This window comes from Otolemur garnettii, unplaced genomic scaffold, assembly GCF_000181295.1.
Source record: "Otolemur garnettii isolate 467f Iridium unplaced genomic scaffold, OtoGar3 scaffold00028, whole genome shotgun sequence".
NCBI lineage: Eukaryota > Metazoa > Chordata > Mammalia > Primates > Galagidae > Otolemur > Otolemur garnettii.
Genome location: NW_003852423.1, coordinates 17,218,972 through 17,231,289, shown reverse-complemented (window position 1 = coordinate 17,231,289; position 12,318 = coordinate 17,218,972). Strand labels below are relative to the sequence as shown.

General features: G+C 37.7%; 1 protein-coding gene and 1 non-coding gene across 5 annotated transcripts in view; both read left to right on the top strand.

Annotated features, from left to right (window-relative positions):
- The window catches only part of HERPUD2 (HERPUD family member 2), a 51,111-nt gene extending 39,338 nt beyond the window's left edge, over nucleotides 1-11,773 (top strand). For 3 of the 4 annotated variants that reach the window (XM_023512466.1, XM_023512465.1, XM_012804400.2), the window contains 4 exons: nucleotides 5,896-6,018; nucleotides 9,142-9,465; nucleotides 10,305-10,422; nucleotides 10,897-11,138. In XM_023512466.1, the coding sequence (XP_023368234.1) occupies nucleotides 5,896-6,018; nucleotides 9,142-9,465; nucleotides 10,305-10,422; nucleotides 10,897-11,058 (727 nt within the window). In that variant the 3' untranslated portion in view covers nucleotides 11,059-11,138. Of the gene's footprint in view, nucleotides 1-5,895; nucleotides 6,019-9,141; nucleotides 9,466-10,304; nucleotides 10,423-10,896 lie in introns of all 4 variants that reach the window. The other variant, XM_012804399.2, reaches the window with a different exon arrangement.
- On the top strand, nucleotides 8,962-9,068 carry LOC111724891. Its single transcript, XR_002773106.1, has one exon. It is a non-coding gene; the product is annotated as a U6 spliceosomal RNA (small nuclear RNA).
- Nucleotides 11,774-12,318: the final 545 nt, after the last annotated feature.

Sequence of the window (12,318 nt, the reverse complement as noted above, 5' to 3'; positions counted from 1 at the left end):
TCAAGCGAGTTTCCTGCCTCCACCTCCCAAGTAGCTGGGACCACAGGCACCCGCCACAACGCCCGGCTATTTTTTGGTTGCAGCCGTCATTGTTGTTTGGCTGGTCCGGGCTGGGGATTCGAACCCGCCACCTTAGGTGTACTTGGCTGGCGCCTTAGCCGGTTGAGCTATAGGCGCTGAGCCCCAAAGTCTTTTCTATATGCACTTTTTTTTTTGAGACACAGTCTCACTTTGTTGCCCTTGCTAGAGTGCTATGGTGTCATAACTCACAGCAACCCCAAACTCTTGGGCTCAAGCGATTCTCTTGTTTTGGACTCCCAAGTAGCTGGGACTACAGGCACCTGCCACAACGCCTGGCTATTTTTAGAGGTGGGGTCTCATTGTGGCTCAGGCTGTCTCTAACCTGTGAGCTCAGGCAGTCCACCTGCCTCAGCCTCCTACAGTGCTAGGATTACAGGTGTGAGCCACCATGCCCAGCCCTCTGTGTGCACTTTTATTTTCAAGATAGAGTCTCAAACTGTCACTGTGGATAGAGTGCTATGACATCATAGCTCACAGCACCCTCCAACTCTTGGGCTCAAGCGATCCTCTTGTCTGAGTTTTTCTATTTTTAGTAGAGATAGGTTTTGCTTTTGCTTAGGCTGGTCTCGAACTCATGAGCTCAAGCAATCCACTTGCTTCAGCCTCCCAGAGTGCTATGATTACAGATGTGAACCCCCTGTGCCTGGCCTATATGTAAAAAAATAGAACATTTGTTTTTGGAGACAGACACTTGTTCTGTCACCCTGGCTAGAGTGTAGTGGCATCACTGTAGCTCACTTAAACTTCTCACACCTGTGCTTAAGACAGCCTCCTGCCTCAGCCTCCTGAATAGCTGGGATACCAGGTGTGTGCCACCATACCTTGCTAATTTTTCTATTTTCTGTAAAGACAGACTCTTTCTTTTGCTCAGTCTTGTCTTCTTAAGCTCGAGCAATCCTCCTGCCTCAGCCTCCCAGAGTGCTAGGATTACAGGTGTGAGCCACTGCTCTTGGCCTTTTAAAACCCTTTGCAAATCACAGTCCATATGTATTTCTAGATTATATATAAGTCTACAACATTTAAGGTCTGTATGATTTTTCATTATATGGATAAACCCAATCATTAGTACTTCTGTTAACAGAGCATGTTATTAATTGGTATTGCTGCATAATAACCTCAGAATCTCAGTGGCTTACAGCAGACACTTTTTCTTGCTTACCGGGTTGTTAGTCACATAGGACTAACTGCTTTAGGCTGTAGCTTGAGTTCAGTTCTGTTTCACGTTTCTCATTCTCTGTGGATCACTAATTCCTTGGCACATGTTTTTCTGGCAAATGACAGGAACATCAGAGGGCAGGCTAACCACTGAGCATATTTACCATGTATCTCTAACATACGACAACTATGGACTTGAAAAAATCTGAATTACAATACCATTAGAAGACTCAGCAAAATTAAAAATTCTTCAGTATGATTTAGTGCTCAGTTTGGGTTGAGTTCGTGTTGATTGTCTCCAATATCTTTATAGTTTTGATTGAGTCAATTTTCAAAGAATTGACATACTGCTTTCGGCTGATGGTTCTTAAGGTGCTTCTAAAATAAAAAAATCTTATAAAAAGGTAAAAATGTGGAATTATCCTTTCTTCTCTCTTCTCTTTTTACTTCATACTTTTTCTGTTGTTCCTATGTTTTTTTCCTACAGTAATGTAGATTTGACTGGGTCTGTCTGTGTGGTGTCATTTAGCATTCTCCTCTATCCCCGTATTGCCTGTAAACTGATAGTTAGATCTCGGGCTGATTAAGTTTAGCTAAGATTCAGCTTATTTTTAAGGAATTCTCCATATTTGGTGTTATATCCTTATATCGTACCCAGAGGCACATAAAGTTTGGCTGTTTTCCCCCAGTCTTGTTAAGATTGTCCAGTGGTTCAGGTATTGCAGCCTGATCCACCCATCATAAACTTCATCAACCTTTTAGTAGACATTGATGATCACTCATTCATCTACTGAATGAATATAATCATTCTTCTTGATACTCATACTGTTTTTTCTTTCGCCTTTGTAGCCATTTAGTTTGTCTCTGATATCCTTTTGGTAATATTTTAATAATTTTTGATAATGTCTTAGACTCATACATGACAAGTTGCCCCAGGCTTATCTTGACCCCATCCTCAGGGAACTCTGATGTGAAATAGTATTAAGAAACCACAGTCTGGGTGCCAAGAAGTACTCATTGCTGCTTAAGTTGTCATGCTTCTTAATCTTTTCATTTGTCAGATATAAGGAATATATTCCTTTTAGTAAAAATGAAAACATCATGAACTCATACTGGTATTTTAAACTCAGCTTAAAAATTAAAGAGTTTCACAAATCTTCTTTGATTTATGTATTTGTATGTCTTATATATCTTTTATGCTCAAAATCTTGATTTCCAGTGAATTAACATAATTACTTATTTGCTTCATATGTGTGTGTGTGTGTGTGTTTTTTTTAATATAGTAAAAGCTCTGTAAGTTGACCACACAAGGGACTATTAACATGGTCAACATATGGAGGTGGTCAACAAAAGGAACGAGGCCTCCTGTGGTAACAAATACATGTGGTGCGTGTCTGGGCTATGAAAATTAGATCTGCTTGATTGAGGGAGGTAGTCAGCTATTAAAGGTTCTATTGTAGTTTTAAAATAGCAATACTATTTCATACATTTTTGTAAGATCAGTGAATATGGTTTAAAATTTTTGTGGTTCTTTTATCTTCAGGATTTATCTTACTAGAGATATATAGTTAAAATACTTTGTTTTGAAGTTAGTGGAATAATTCTCTGTGTGCTTGGTTATGCTACCAAACTTGATAACACAAATTTATTTCAGATTTTTTTTTGATTTGATACAGGGTTTCATTCTGGACTGCAGTGGCACATTTATAACCTATTGTGGCCTCAAACTTCTGGGTTTGAGTCTCCTACTTTAGCCTTCTGAATATTGGGGACTGTAGGCACATGCCAACACAACTGGCTAATGTTTAAATTTTTTGTAGCAATGGAGTCCTGCTGTTTGTACAGACGGTCTCAACTTCTGGTCTCAAGGGATCTTTCTGCCTTGGCCTCCTTGGGATTATAAGCATGAGCCACAGTGGCTGGCCCGTATTTTCAGCAATCATCTTTTTTTTGGAGACAGAATCTCACTTTGTTGCCCTTGGTAGAGTGCGGTGGCATCAGCTTACAGCAACCTTAAACTCTTGGGCTCAAGCAAGTCTCTTGCCTCAGCCTCCCACGTAAGCTGGGACTACAGAGATGGGGGTCTCACTCTTGCTTAGGCTGGTCTTGAACCTGTGAGCTCAGGCAGTCTATCTGTCTTGGTCTCCTAGAGTGCTAGGATTACAGGTATTAGCTACTGCACCCGGCCCCTTCAGTAATCATCTTATGTTCGCCTTATGTTCTGGGCTGTCTATAGTAGTGGAAAGCAATAGAAAATTTTTAAAGTGATTATTAGTGGACTTTTCTTTCCTTCACTTTTAAAAACAGTGAAAAAATTGAGTCTTCCCATTTTACAATCAAAGTAACAGACTTACTGAGGTTTTATTTCTTATCATTGGTGGAGATTGGTGGAGCTTAACTTTCAGTGGAATGGGTTTTAACTGTGAATACTAATAAAATTTAAAATATATATCTGAATACAGCCTCATTTACTGATAATACTTGATTCAGTAAGGTAATATTCAGATTTGCTGAGAGATGCATCAGCTCCCTGATGCAGTTGCTGGGAGGAACTCTAATAGAGGATTCTCTGCTTTTTCTTATTAATTGAATTATGAGAGATATTTGAGAATTAGGGGGGAGGGCTGTTACTCAGAAAGATGAAAGATCTTTAGAAGAAGGGAGCCACTGTATAGCTTCTATTACTCTTCCAAGGACAGAGAAAATAATATGGAGGGGAGTGGATGCCTTGCTTGGCACTGAGGTTCAAGTGCAGTATATTGATAAGCTTTAGCCTCCTTCTGCCTCGGCTCTTCTTTTTTTTTTTTTTTTTTTGAGACAGAGCCTCAAGCTGTCCCCCTGGGTAGAGTGCTATGGCATTACAGCTCACAGCAACCTCCAACTCCTGGGCTCAAGCGAGTCTCCTGCCTCTGCCTCCCAAGTAGCTGGGACCACAGGCGCCCGCCACAACGCCCGGCTATTTTTTGGTTGCAGCCGTCATTGTTGTTTGGCAGGTCCGGGCTGGGGATTCGAACCTGCCACCTTAGGTGTACGTGGCTGGCGCCTTAGCCGGTTGAGCTATAGGCGCCGAGCCCCTCGGCTCTTCTAAATTAGGTTTCTATGATCAGTTTTACCAATCATATGTGTAAACAGTCTTCAGAATATAAATTATAGTTAATGAATTTGTTATTCTTACTTCACTCTGGATAGACAACCTATTATTAAATGTAAAATTCAGGTAGTATGAGGAAAAGGAGAATTAGGAAATTTATAAATAATTCTGCCTTTACTTATATGTTTATCCCTGTAGTTGTCTTGATTTTTACAAATTTTTACAAATCTCACATTACACATTTTGAAATCATGTTCAGAATTATGGGTCAGGGAGAGTAAAAATAAAAGTAGCTAAGATTTATTAAATACAGAATAACATTCCTATCAGAAATATTCTAGTATTAGTTCTACTTTAGAAATGAGGAAACTGAGGAATAGAGCAGTTAAATGTGACCTTCCACAGGTTTCGCTAAATTGATTGAATTATGACCTACTTTAAGAATGCATACATGAAGGTGCCTACAGTCCCAGCTACTTGGGAGGCTGAAGCAAAAGGATTGCTCGAGCCCAAGAGTTTGAGGTTTCTGTGAGCTAGGATGTCACAGCACTGTACCTAGGGCAGACAACAGAGTAAGATTCTGTCTCAAAACTGCAACAACAATGTATTCATAAACATGTTCTGCTAATCTTGGCTATTTTAAAAATATTTTATGGTATTTTTATAAATGTTTTTGTAATGTCTGTTTATTTTACAACTATTAACTGTTACATATGTGACACACATATACACACTTTTGTTTTGAGACAGGCTCTTCTGCTGCTGTTAGTAGAGTCCATTGGCATCAGCCTAGTTCACTGCAACCTCAAACTCCTGGGCTCAAGCAGTCCTCCTGCTTCAGCCTACATGACTAATTTTTCTGTTTTTTAGTAGAGACTGGGTCTCACTCTTGCTCAGGCTGGTCTTGAACTTCTGAGCTCAAACAGTCCACCTGCATTAGCCTCCCAGAATGCTAAGATTATAGGCAGAAAAACACCTTGTTCAACTCCACACATTTATTTTGAAAAGGGGTCTCACTATGTCACCCAGGCTGATCTCAAGCTCCTGAGCTCAAGGGATCCTCCTGCTTGAGGAGTTTGTGGAGTAGCTGCAACTACAGAGATACACCACCATGCCTGACTTTTTAAGAATAATATTTTATTACCAGTATGAAATATTATTCAGCTAGTTCCCCATTCCTTAAAATATTTTATCATGAAGTTTATTTTTGGACTTAAGGAGAACATACTTAAAAATCTCTTAAGGAGAATATACTTAAAAATGAAAGTGTTTTTGGTCTTAAGTGTTGAAATGAGAAGATAAATGTTCAGGCTTGCTACACATTTTGTGGGTAGTTTGTTTTGTTTTCCCATTAGACTGGGATGAAACGTTATTCTATATACGTGGGTCAGTTTATATAAGACATGTTGTTTTATTTGAAAAATGTTGAAAATAAGTAGTTTTCTTTTGAGTACCATTTAAATACATTCTGTGAATGATTGACTTGTAGTTTAGAAATGAAAATTTAGAGAAATGTTTTTAACTTGTAAAGCATTGAAATACTTCATTTCTTTATTTTTCTATTGCAGAAATGTAGACAACCAGTTTCCTGAGCAAGCCATCGCAGCTGGATTCCCAGCGTACCCTGCTTTTAGCCCACTGCAGATGCTGTGGTGGCAACAGATGTATGCTCACCAGTATTATATGCAATAGTAAGTTTATCTGGTTTTACTTTTTTAGTTTCTCACTATGTTATTTGCTTTTTTTTAAATCCTAAGTAAGTTGATTTGCTATTTCATTTACTGATCTATTTAATTGAATATTTAAAATTATTATGCGAAGGAATTTACAAACGTCTCTATTTTAACTTATTTGGCAGAGGAACTGGTTAACCTCCAGTTTCCATCAACTAAACCTGCTCATGGCTCCTCCCTTTCTTCCCTGATTGTGTTCAGCAGTATTCAGATGCTTTCATTAATATAACATTTTATAAATTTGAGAGAGTAGAATTTAGGAAGGTTTCACTGGAAGGCAGCAAATCTACACAAAGAGCTAGGAAGTCAAATGGAAAAGGGAATATACAGAATCATGTCAGGGAGGCCTTGTCTTTCTTTTTTTTGGGGGGTGGGGCAGGTTTGAACCCACCACTTCTGGTATATGGGGCCAGTGCCCTACTCCTTGAATCACAGGCGCCACCCAGGGAGGCCCTGTCTTAAGCAGTGCTCAGATGTGGCTAAGTATCTGAGGGTTTACTGAGTCTTTTTTTTCTTTAGTTGTAGTTGTCATTGTTGTTTAGCATGCCCAGGCTGGGTTTGAACCTGGCTGCCTCGGTGTATGTGGCTGGCACCTCAACCACTGAGCTATAGACTCTGAGCTGGATTTACTCAGTCTTGATTCTGGTCCGTGTGGGACAGACGTAGCATTGAGTACAGTTTCTCAGCTTTCACTCTCTGGACTTTTTTACATTCATTAAACATCAACTAGCTTCCTTTTGCTGTTCTCTCCTTGTTTCTCTGATTTTTTCATCTTCTTCATCAACGTATACTTGACGAAGCATAAGTGTACTTTTACAAAGTATACTTACTTATCATGTGTCTCTTGGCATTCCGAGTTGATAGAGAAGTCAGGAATCAGTCCTAGGGCCGATCCTTTGGTATGGCCTTCATTGTTATCTCTTTATAGGCCTTAGTTGTGACTCTCAATTCCTAACCTTCTGGGCTTCATCCTGCATCTCTGTTTAACTCTTGAAAGATTTTCATGGGGAAATTAGCTTTTGCCCCCAATTCAGAACATTAAAAATTTGACTCCTCCATTCCCTAAAATGCCTTTACCTTCCTGACTTGTCACTAATACTTTCTTTTTAATTACCATCCAAGCTCTGAACCTTAATCAGCTTTGATTCTGTTTTTCCCAAACTCAGTAATTCATGAATAGACCTGTCCTTTCCCTATATCTACTTCCAATATTTTCCCCAGATCTTTTCTCATTTTAAACCCACTTTACAATAATACTTCTCCTTTTAGGCTCTTTACATCATTGCCTTACACTATTGCCAGGTTAAATTTTTTTTTTTTTGGCCTGGGCTGGGTTTGAACCCGCCACCTCTGGCATAAGGGGCCGGTGCCCTATTCTTTTGAGCCACAGGCTCCACCCAAGGTTAAATTTTGTAACACAATTCTTCCTCTAGAACAGTGATTTTAACAATTCTTCATCCTCTAGAACAGTGATTTTCAACCATTGTGCTGGGACATACCATGCCGTGAGAGGATCTTAGGTATGCTGCAAATATTTTTATGACTACTAATTAAATTATTTTCCAAAGAAGTTCAAAGTACAGTAAGCACATTCTTTTCTTTACTTTTTTAAAATCAACCTAATTTAAGTGTGCTGTGGAAGATTAACTAAAGGTTCAAGTGTGCCATGAGATAAAAAAAGGTTGAAAAACACTGCACTAGAATATTCACTGGCTCTCTTGCCTATATCAGTATCTTTCCTCCAGATCTTTCCCCATAAATCCAACCTGCTTTAATGCTGCAGGCTGTTTGAGTATGTTGCAGTGGGAATGGTTGCCACTTACTCACTTCTTTGTGCTCAGTGCTCTGCTGGCTGCTGTACACTCCTCGCCTTATTTGTAAACCTCATGAGATCCACAAGGAGCTTATTGTAGCTTGTTACTAACTCATATATCTTACATACATCATCTAACTTTTAACTTCTGAGTTTCAAATTTTCATCTTTAGAATAAAATAACTCACCTATATACCAGAATATCCATAAGGTACAAAGTATGGTGTAAACTAAAAAGCCCTAAATGTATACAAGGTATTAGTTTGCTGGCTTAAAGAGCATTTTGTAGCCTGGGAAACATGTACTTAATATTTCTTTGCTATCTTGTTTTACTTTTTATTTTAGAAAAATTTAAACATGCAGTGAAATAGAAGAGTAAGATGAATCCCAGAATCCCTATGTCCCCGTCAACACAGCTTCAGCACGTATCAATTCATGTCGATCTTATTCTATAGCTTTCCCCCTTCTACTGGATAATTTAAAGCAAATCCAAGATACATTATCATTTCACTTAGAAATTTATTCTGACTTTTAAGCAATTGAGTTATAAACAAACTTCTGGACTATAGTTCATGTCATAAGTTGACAAGGACTGGGGACCCCAGTTGGAGTTTCCAAAAAAATCAGGATTGGGATTGAGGGGTTGTTATCTGAGATGTATTAATACAAATCAATTATCCCTGACAATAGATACATAGTATGATAATTAATGTACATTTTTAGATAAATATTTCAGAACATGGGTCTGAGGGAGAGGCCTGAGTATTAATCCCATGTAGAAAAATGAAAGAGGCCGTTAGTGAAAAGGTTTGGACATTCTTGTCCTCAGCTGAAAAGGTAGTTTAGTGAGAGAGAGGAAAGAGTGGGTTACCTTGATTGCTCTTGTCTTCCACCTCTTCCCTATCATGTGACACTACCAGGCTAAGAGAACAGCCTTTCCTGAGCTGCTTCTACCATCTGTCTGGGCTCTGCTTTTCTAATGGACTTTGTGCTTACTTAAGAAATAGGGTATAGGAATTGCAGTGTTCCATATTAGGTTTATGAAAAATACATCTGGCTCCCTGGGAAGTATTAAAAAATATAATACAGTGCTTGCTTCAGCAGCACATATACTAAAATTGGAACGATACAGAGAAGATTAGCATGGCCCCTGTGCGAGGATGACACGTAAATTCGTGAAGCATTCTATATTTTTTTGTATTAAAAAAATATAATACAATATGATATTTTTTCTTTTTAATATGTATTTTTAATATCTAATATTTCAGTCAAGCTGCAGTTTCAGCTCAGGCCACATCCAATGCCAACTCAGCCCAGCCTGCTGCTTCACAGCCTCTAAATTTGGCACATGTTCCTGGAGAAGAGCCCCCAGCAGCTCCAAACCTAGTGGCCCGAGAAAACCAGCCCTTGAATGAGAATGTTCAAATGAATGCACAGGGAGGTCCGGTGCTAAATGAAGAAGACTTCAATCGAGACTGGCTAGACTGGATGTACACGTTCTCGAGAGCTGCAATTCTCCTCAGCATTGTGTACTTCTACTCTTCTTTTAGTCGGTTTATCATGGTAATGGGAGCCATGCTACTGGTGTATTTGTGAGTCACGTTCATCAACTTTTTGTGGTTTCTTTTAACTGCTTTCTAAAACTATTAGCACAGTGAAGGAGTATTAATGCTGGCATGTTTCTGGTACCAAAAGCAAGGACAAGTTTTGTTGAGTAAGAATGCTTATTAGAATTGTTTGGAAGCAGATTTTTTGTTTACTGTATTTTATAAAAATTGCTAATTCAGTGAAACATGATCTATCAGTTACATAGAACTTGCAGAAGCATGTGATTCACTCCTGCATGAGGACATCCCTTTAAATTATAATTACAAATAGTGTGTCCTGTAGGGATAGGCCAGATTTGTTTCAGAAGTAGACTGATTTTTCCCTTGTCTACTTGTCCCCAAGGACAAACAAGAATCTTTATTTTTGAAAAATACCCAAAAATATTTTAGGACTCCCTTTATGTGTTAATAATGTCTAACAGAGGGAGTTAAGCCTATGATAGATACCCAGATTTGAACTGGTTTTTGTATTGCTGTTATTGCCTTTTTTTTTTTTTTTTTTTAAGAGACAAGGGCTTACTCTGTTGCTCAGGCTGGAGTTACAGTGGTGTGATCACAGGTCATTGCAGCCTCCAGCTCTGCCTGGGCTCTATCATTGCTTTGGAAAGGGTAGTTCCCTGGCCTAATATGAGCTAGATACATGTGTATAAATATATATATACATATATACACATACACATATATAAAGATATATATATATGTATATATTTTTTAATTTATTAAAGTTCTAATTATTTTTTCTCTTATAGGATACTGGTATTTTATAATGTTACAAATAAAAACAGCTGCGATTTATTTTCTTTACTCTTTATTTTACTGAACAGGCACCAAGCTGGATGGTTTCCTTTTCGGCAAGAAGGAGGTCAGCAACAGGCTCCCAACAATAATGCCAGAGTTAACAATGATGGACAAAATGCAAACAATCTAGAACTTGAAGAAATGGTATGTCATTAAGGCTTTTGTACACTTTAAATATGGATATTTTCTCAGGACTGTGTGGGACTAACATGATAAAAGAATATTGCATATTCCATAAACACTTGTGAAGTGTCACAAGAAGAAAAGCTAACTTATAAATTGTGGTGGTTTTATCTGGGAGAACTTGTAATATAATACTGAATCTGTCATATATTAGAATTAAATGGGAGGAAGTAACATTTTCCTTGAAAATAGCCTGAAAAGAAAATTATGCACATGGTAAGACTATATTGTATTATAGTGACAATTGTCCCCTTTAACCTTGAACACCAAGGGATTTATCAACTTTGGACTTAAAGATTTCTGATGACCACTTCCTTTGTACGTGCTCATATTCCTTTGTTATACTTAATGAAGAACTTAACTGCCTCCTTGCTGTTGTGAGTTAATACTAGTAGTTGAAATCACACAGGAGTATTTTTCTGTTTTGTTTGAAAGGAGCGTCTTATGGACGATGGGCTGGAAGATGAGAGTGGAGAAGATGCAAGTGAAGATGCCAGTGCAATTCAAAGGCCTGGATTAATGGCTTCAGCTTGGTCTTTCATCACCACCTTCTTTACGTCACTAATACCAGAGGGGCCTCCCCAGGTTGCCAATTAGACCTCAAAAACTGTGCCAGCTATAAAGAAGGGTCTGACTTTAGGAATATGGTTTTAAATAACAGTGCAATTTCAAAAAAATTTATAACTTTCTTTTGATCATCATGTACAGAGGTTTTTTTCTTTAAGCTTCTCATGCATATGAATATTTTAAGCACAAATGGACTGCTAAATGTGTGATTTTTTTTTTTTTTAAGATCCTAACAGAACATAGCATAACAATATTGGTCTTCCAGGTGTTATTCATTTCAATTATGTATAGTAAACCAAGACAGGCCTATTTGTGCATCTTATTTCTTTAAAGAGCTGCTTCACATATAAATGTCTATAGCTAGTAGTCTAACCCTTTAATGTGTACTTTGAATAAATCTATCTATTTTCTGTGAACTATCCTGAAAGTTTTAAAACAGAATGAACTCAGAGTTTTTAATAAAGAATATTATTTACTGAAAATGTGCTAGTAGCATCTTGCCCAGCCATAAAGCAATAAACTTGTCAGTAATCTTAATTTTGACATTTGAAAAAATAAATGGAAACTTTCTACTTTAAGGGCGTGTATCCCATCAATTGGAACTAATACCTTCAAGAAAAAAAGGCAGCTCTTCAGTGGAATCAACAGTGACAAAAATGTTTGATACAGGCAGTCCTTTTATAAAATAAGATATGCTGGAAATTGCTCCCTGTAATTTTTTCAATAAAAAGTCAATTATGGTAAACAGTCTTAATGGGATATTTGTTCAAACTTGTGAATAATGTACCCTTTATGTGTGAAAATCTATGGAAATTTCAGTAGTTGTTTAGAAGCAGTGCTGAAGTCTTCAAGGTCATTTTGTTCCTCTTTCCATTCCAAATGGATTTTCCTAGTTATTAAGTAATCTGAAATTTTGGTAGATTATTATCAAATACTTGTGAAAGTCATTTTAATATTTCATAAGAAAGGACAAGGTAGCTACTGGGTAGCTAACAAAAATCAAACAAATGTAGAAGGGTGAACCTTATCTCACGTGAAATGAATTACAGAATTATGAGTATAGTACTGGCACAGACATATATGATTAGATAACAGAATAGAGCAGAAGATTCATGAATTCTCTACCTTGTTTACTTACAGTGATAAAGGTGACAGTTCGAGGGGTAACTGGTTAGATTTTTTGAAAAATAAAGTTAGGTTTTTATTTATAGTTGTCAGTTAAGACATTGAATTTGACCAATCAAACCATGGAAATACTAAGAGAAAATACAGCCAAATGCTTCTGTAATA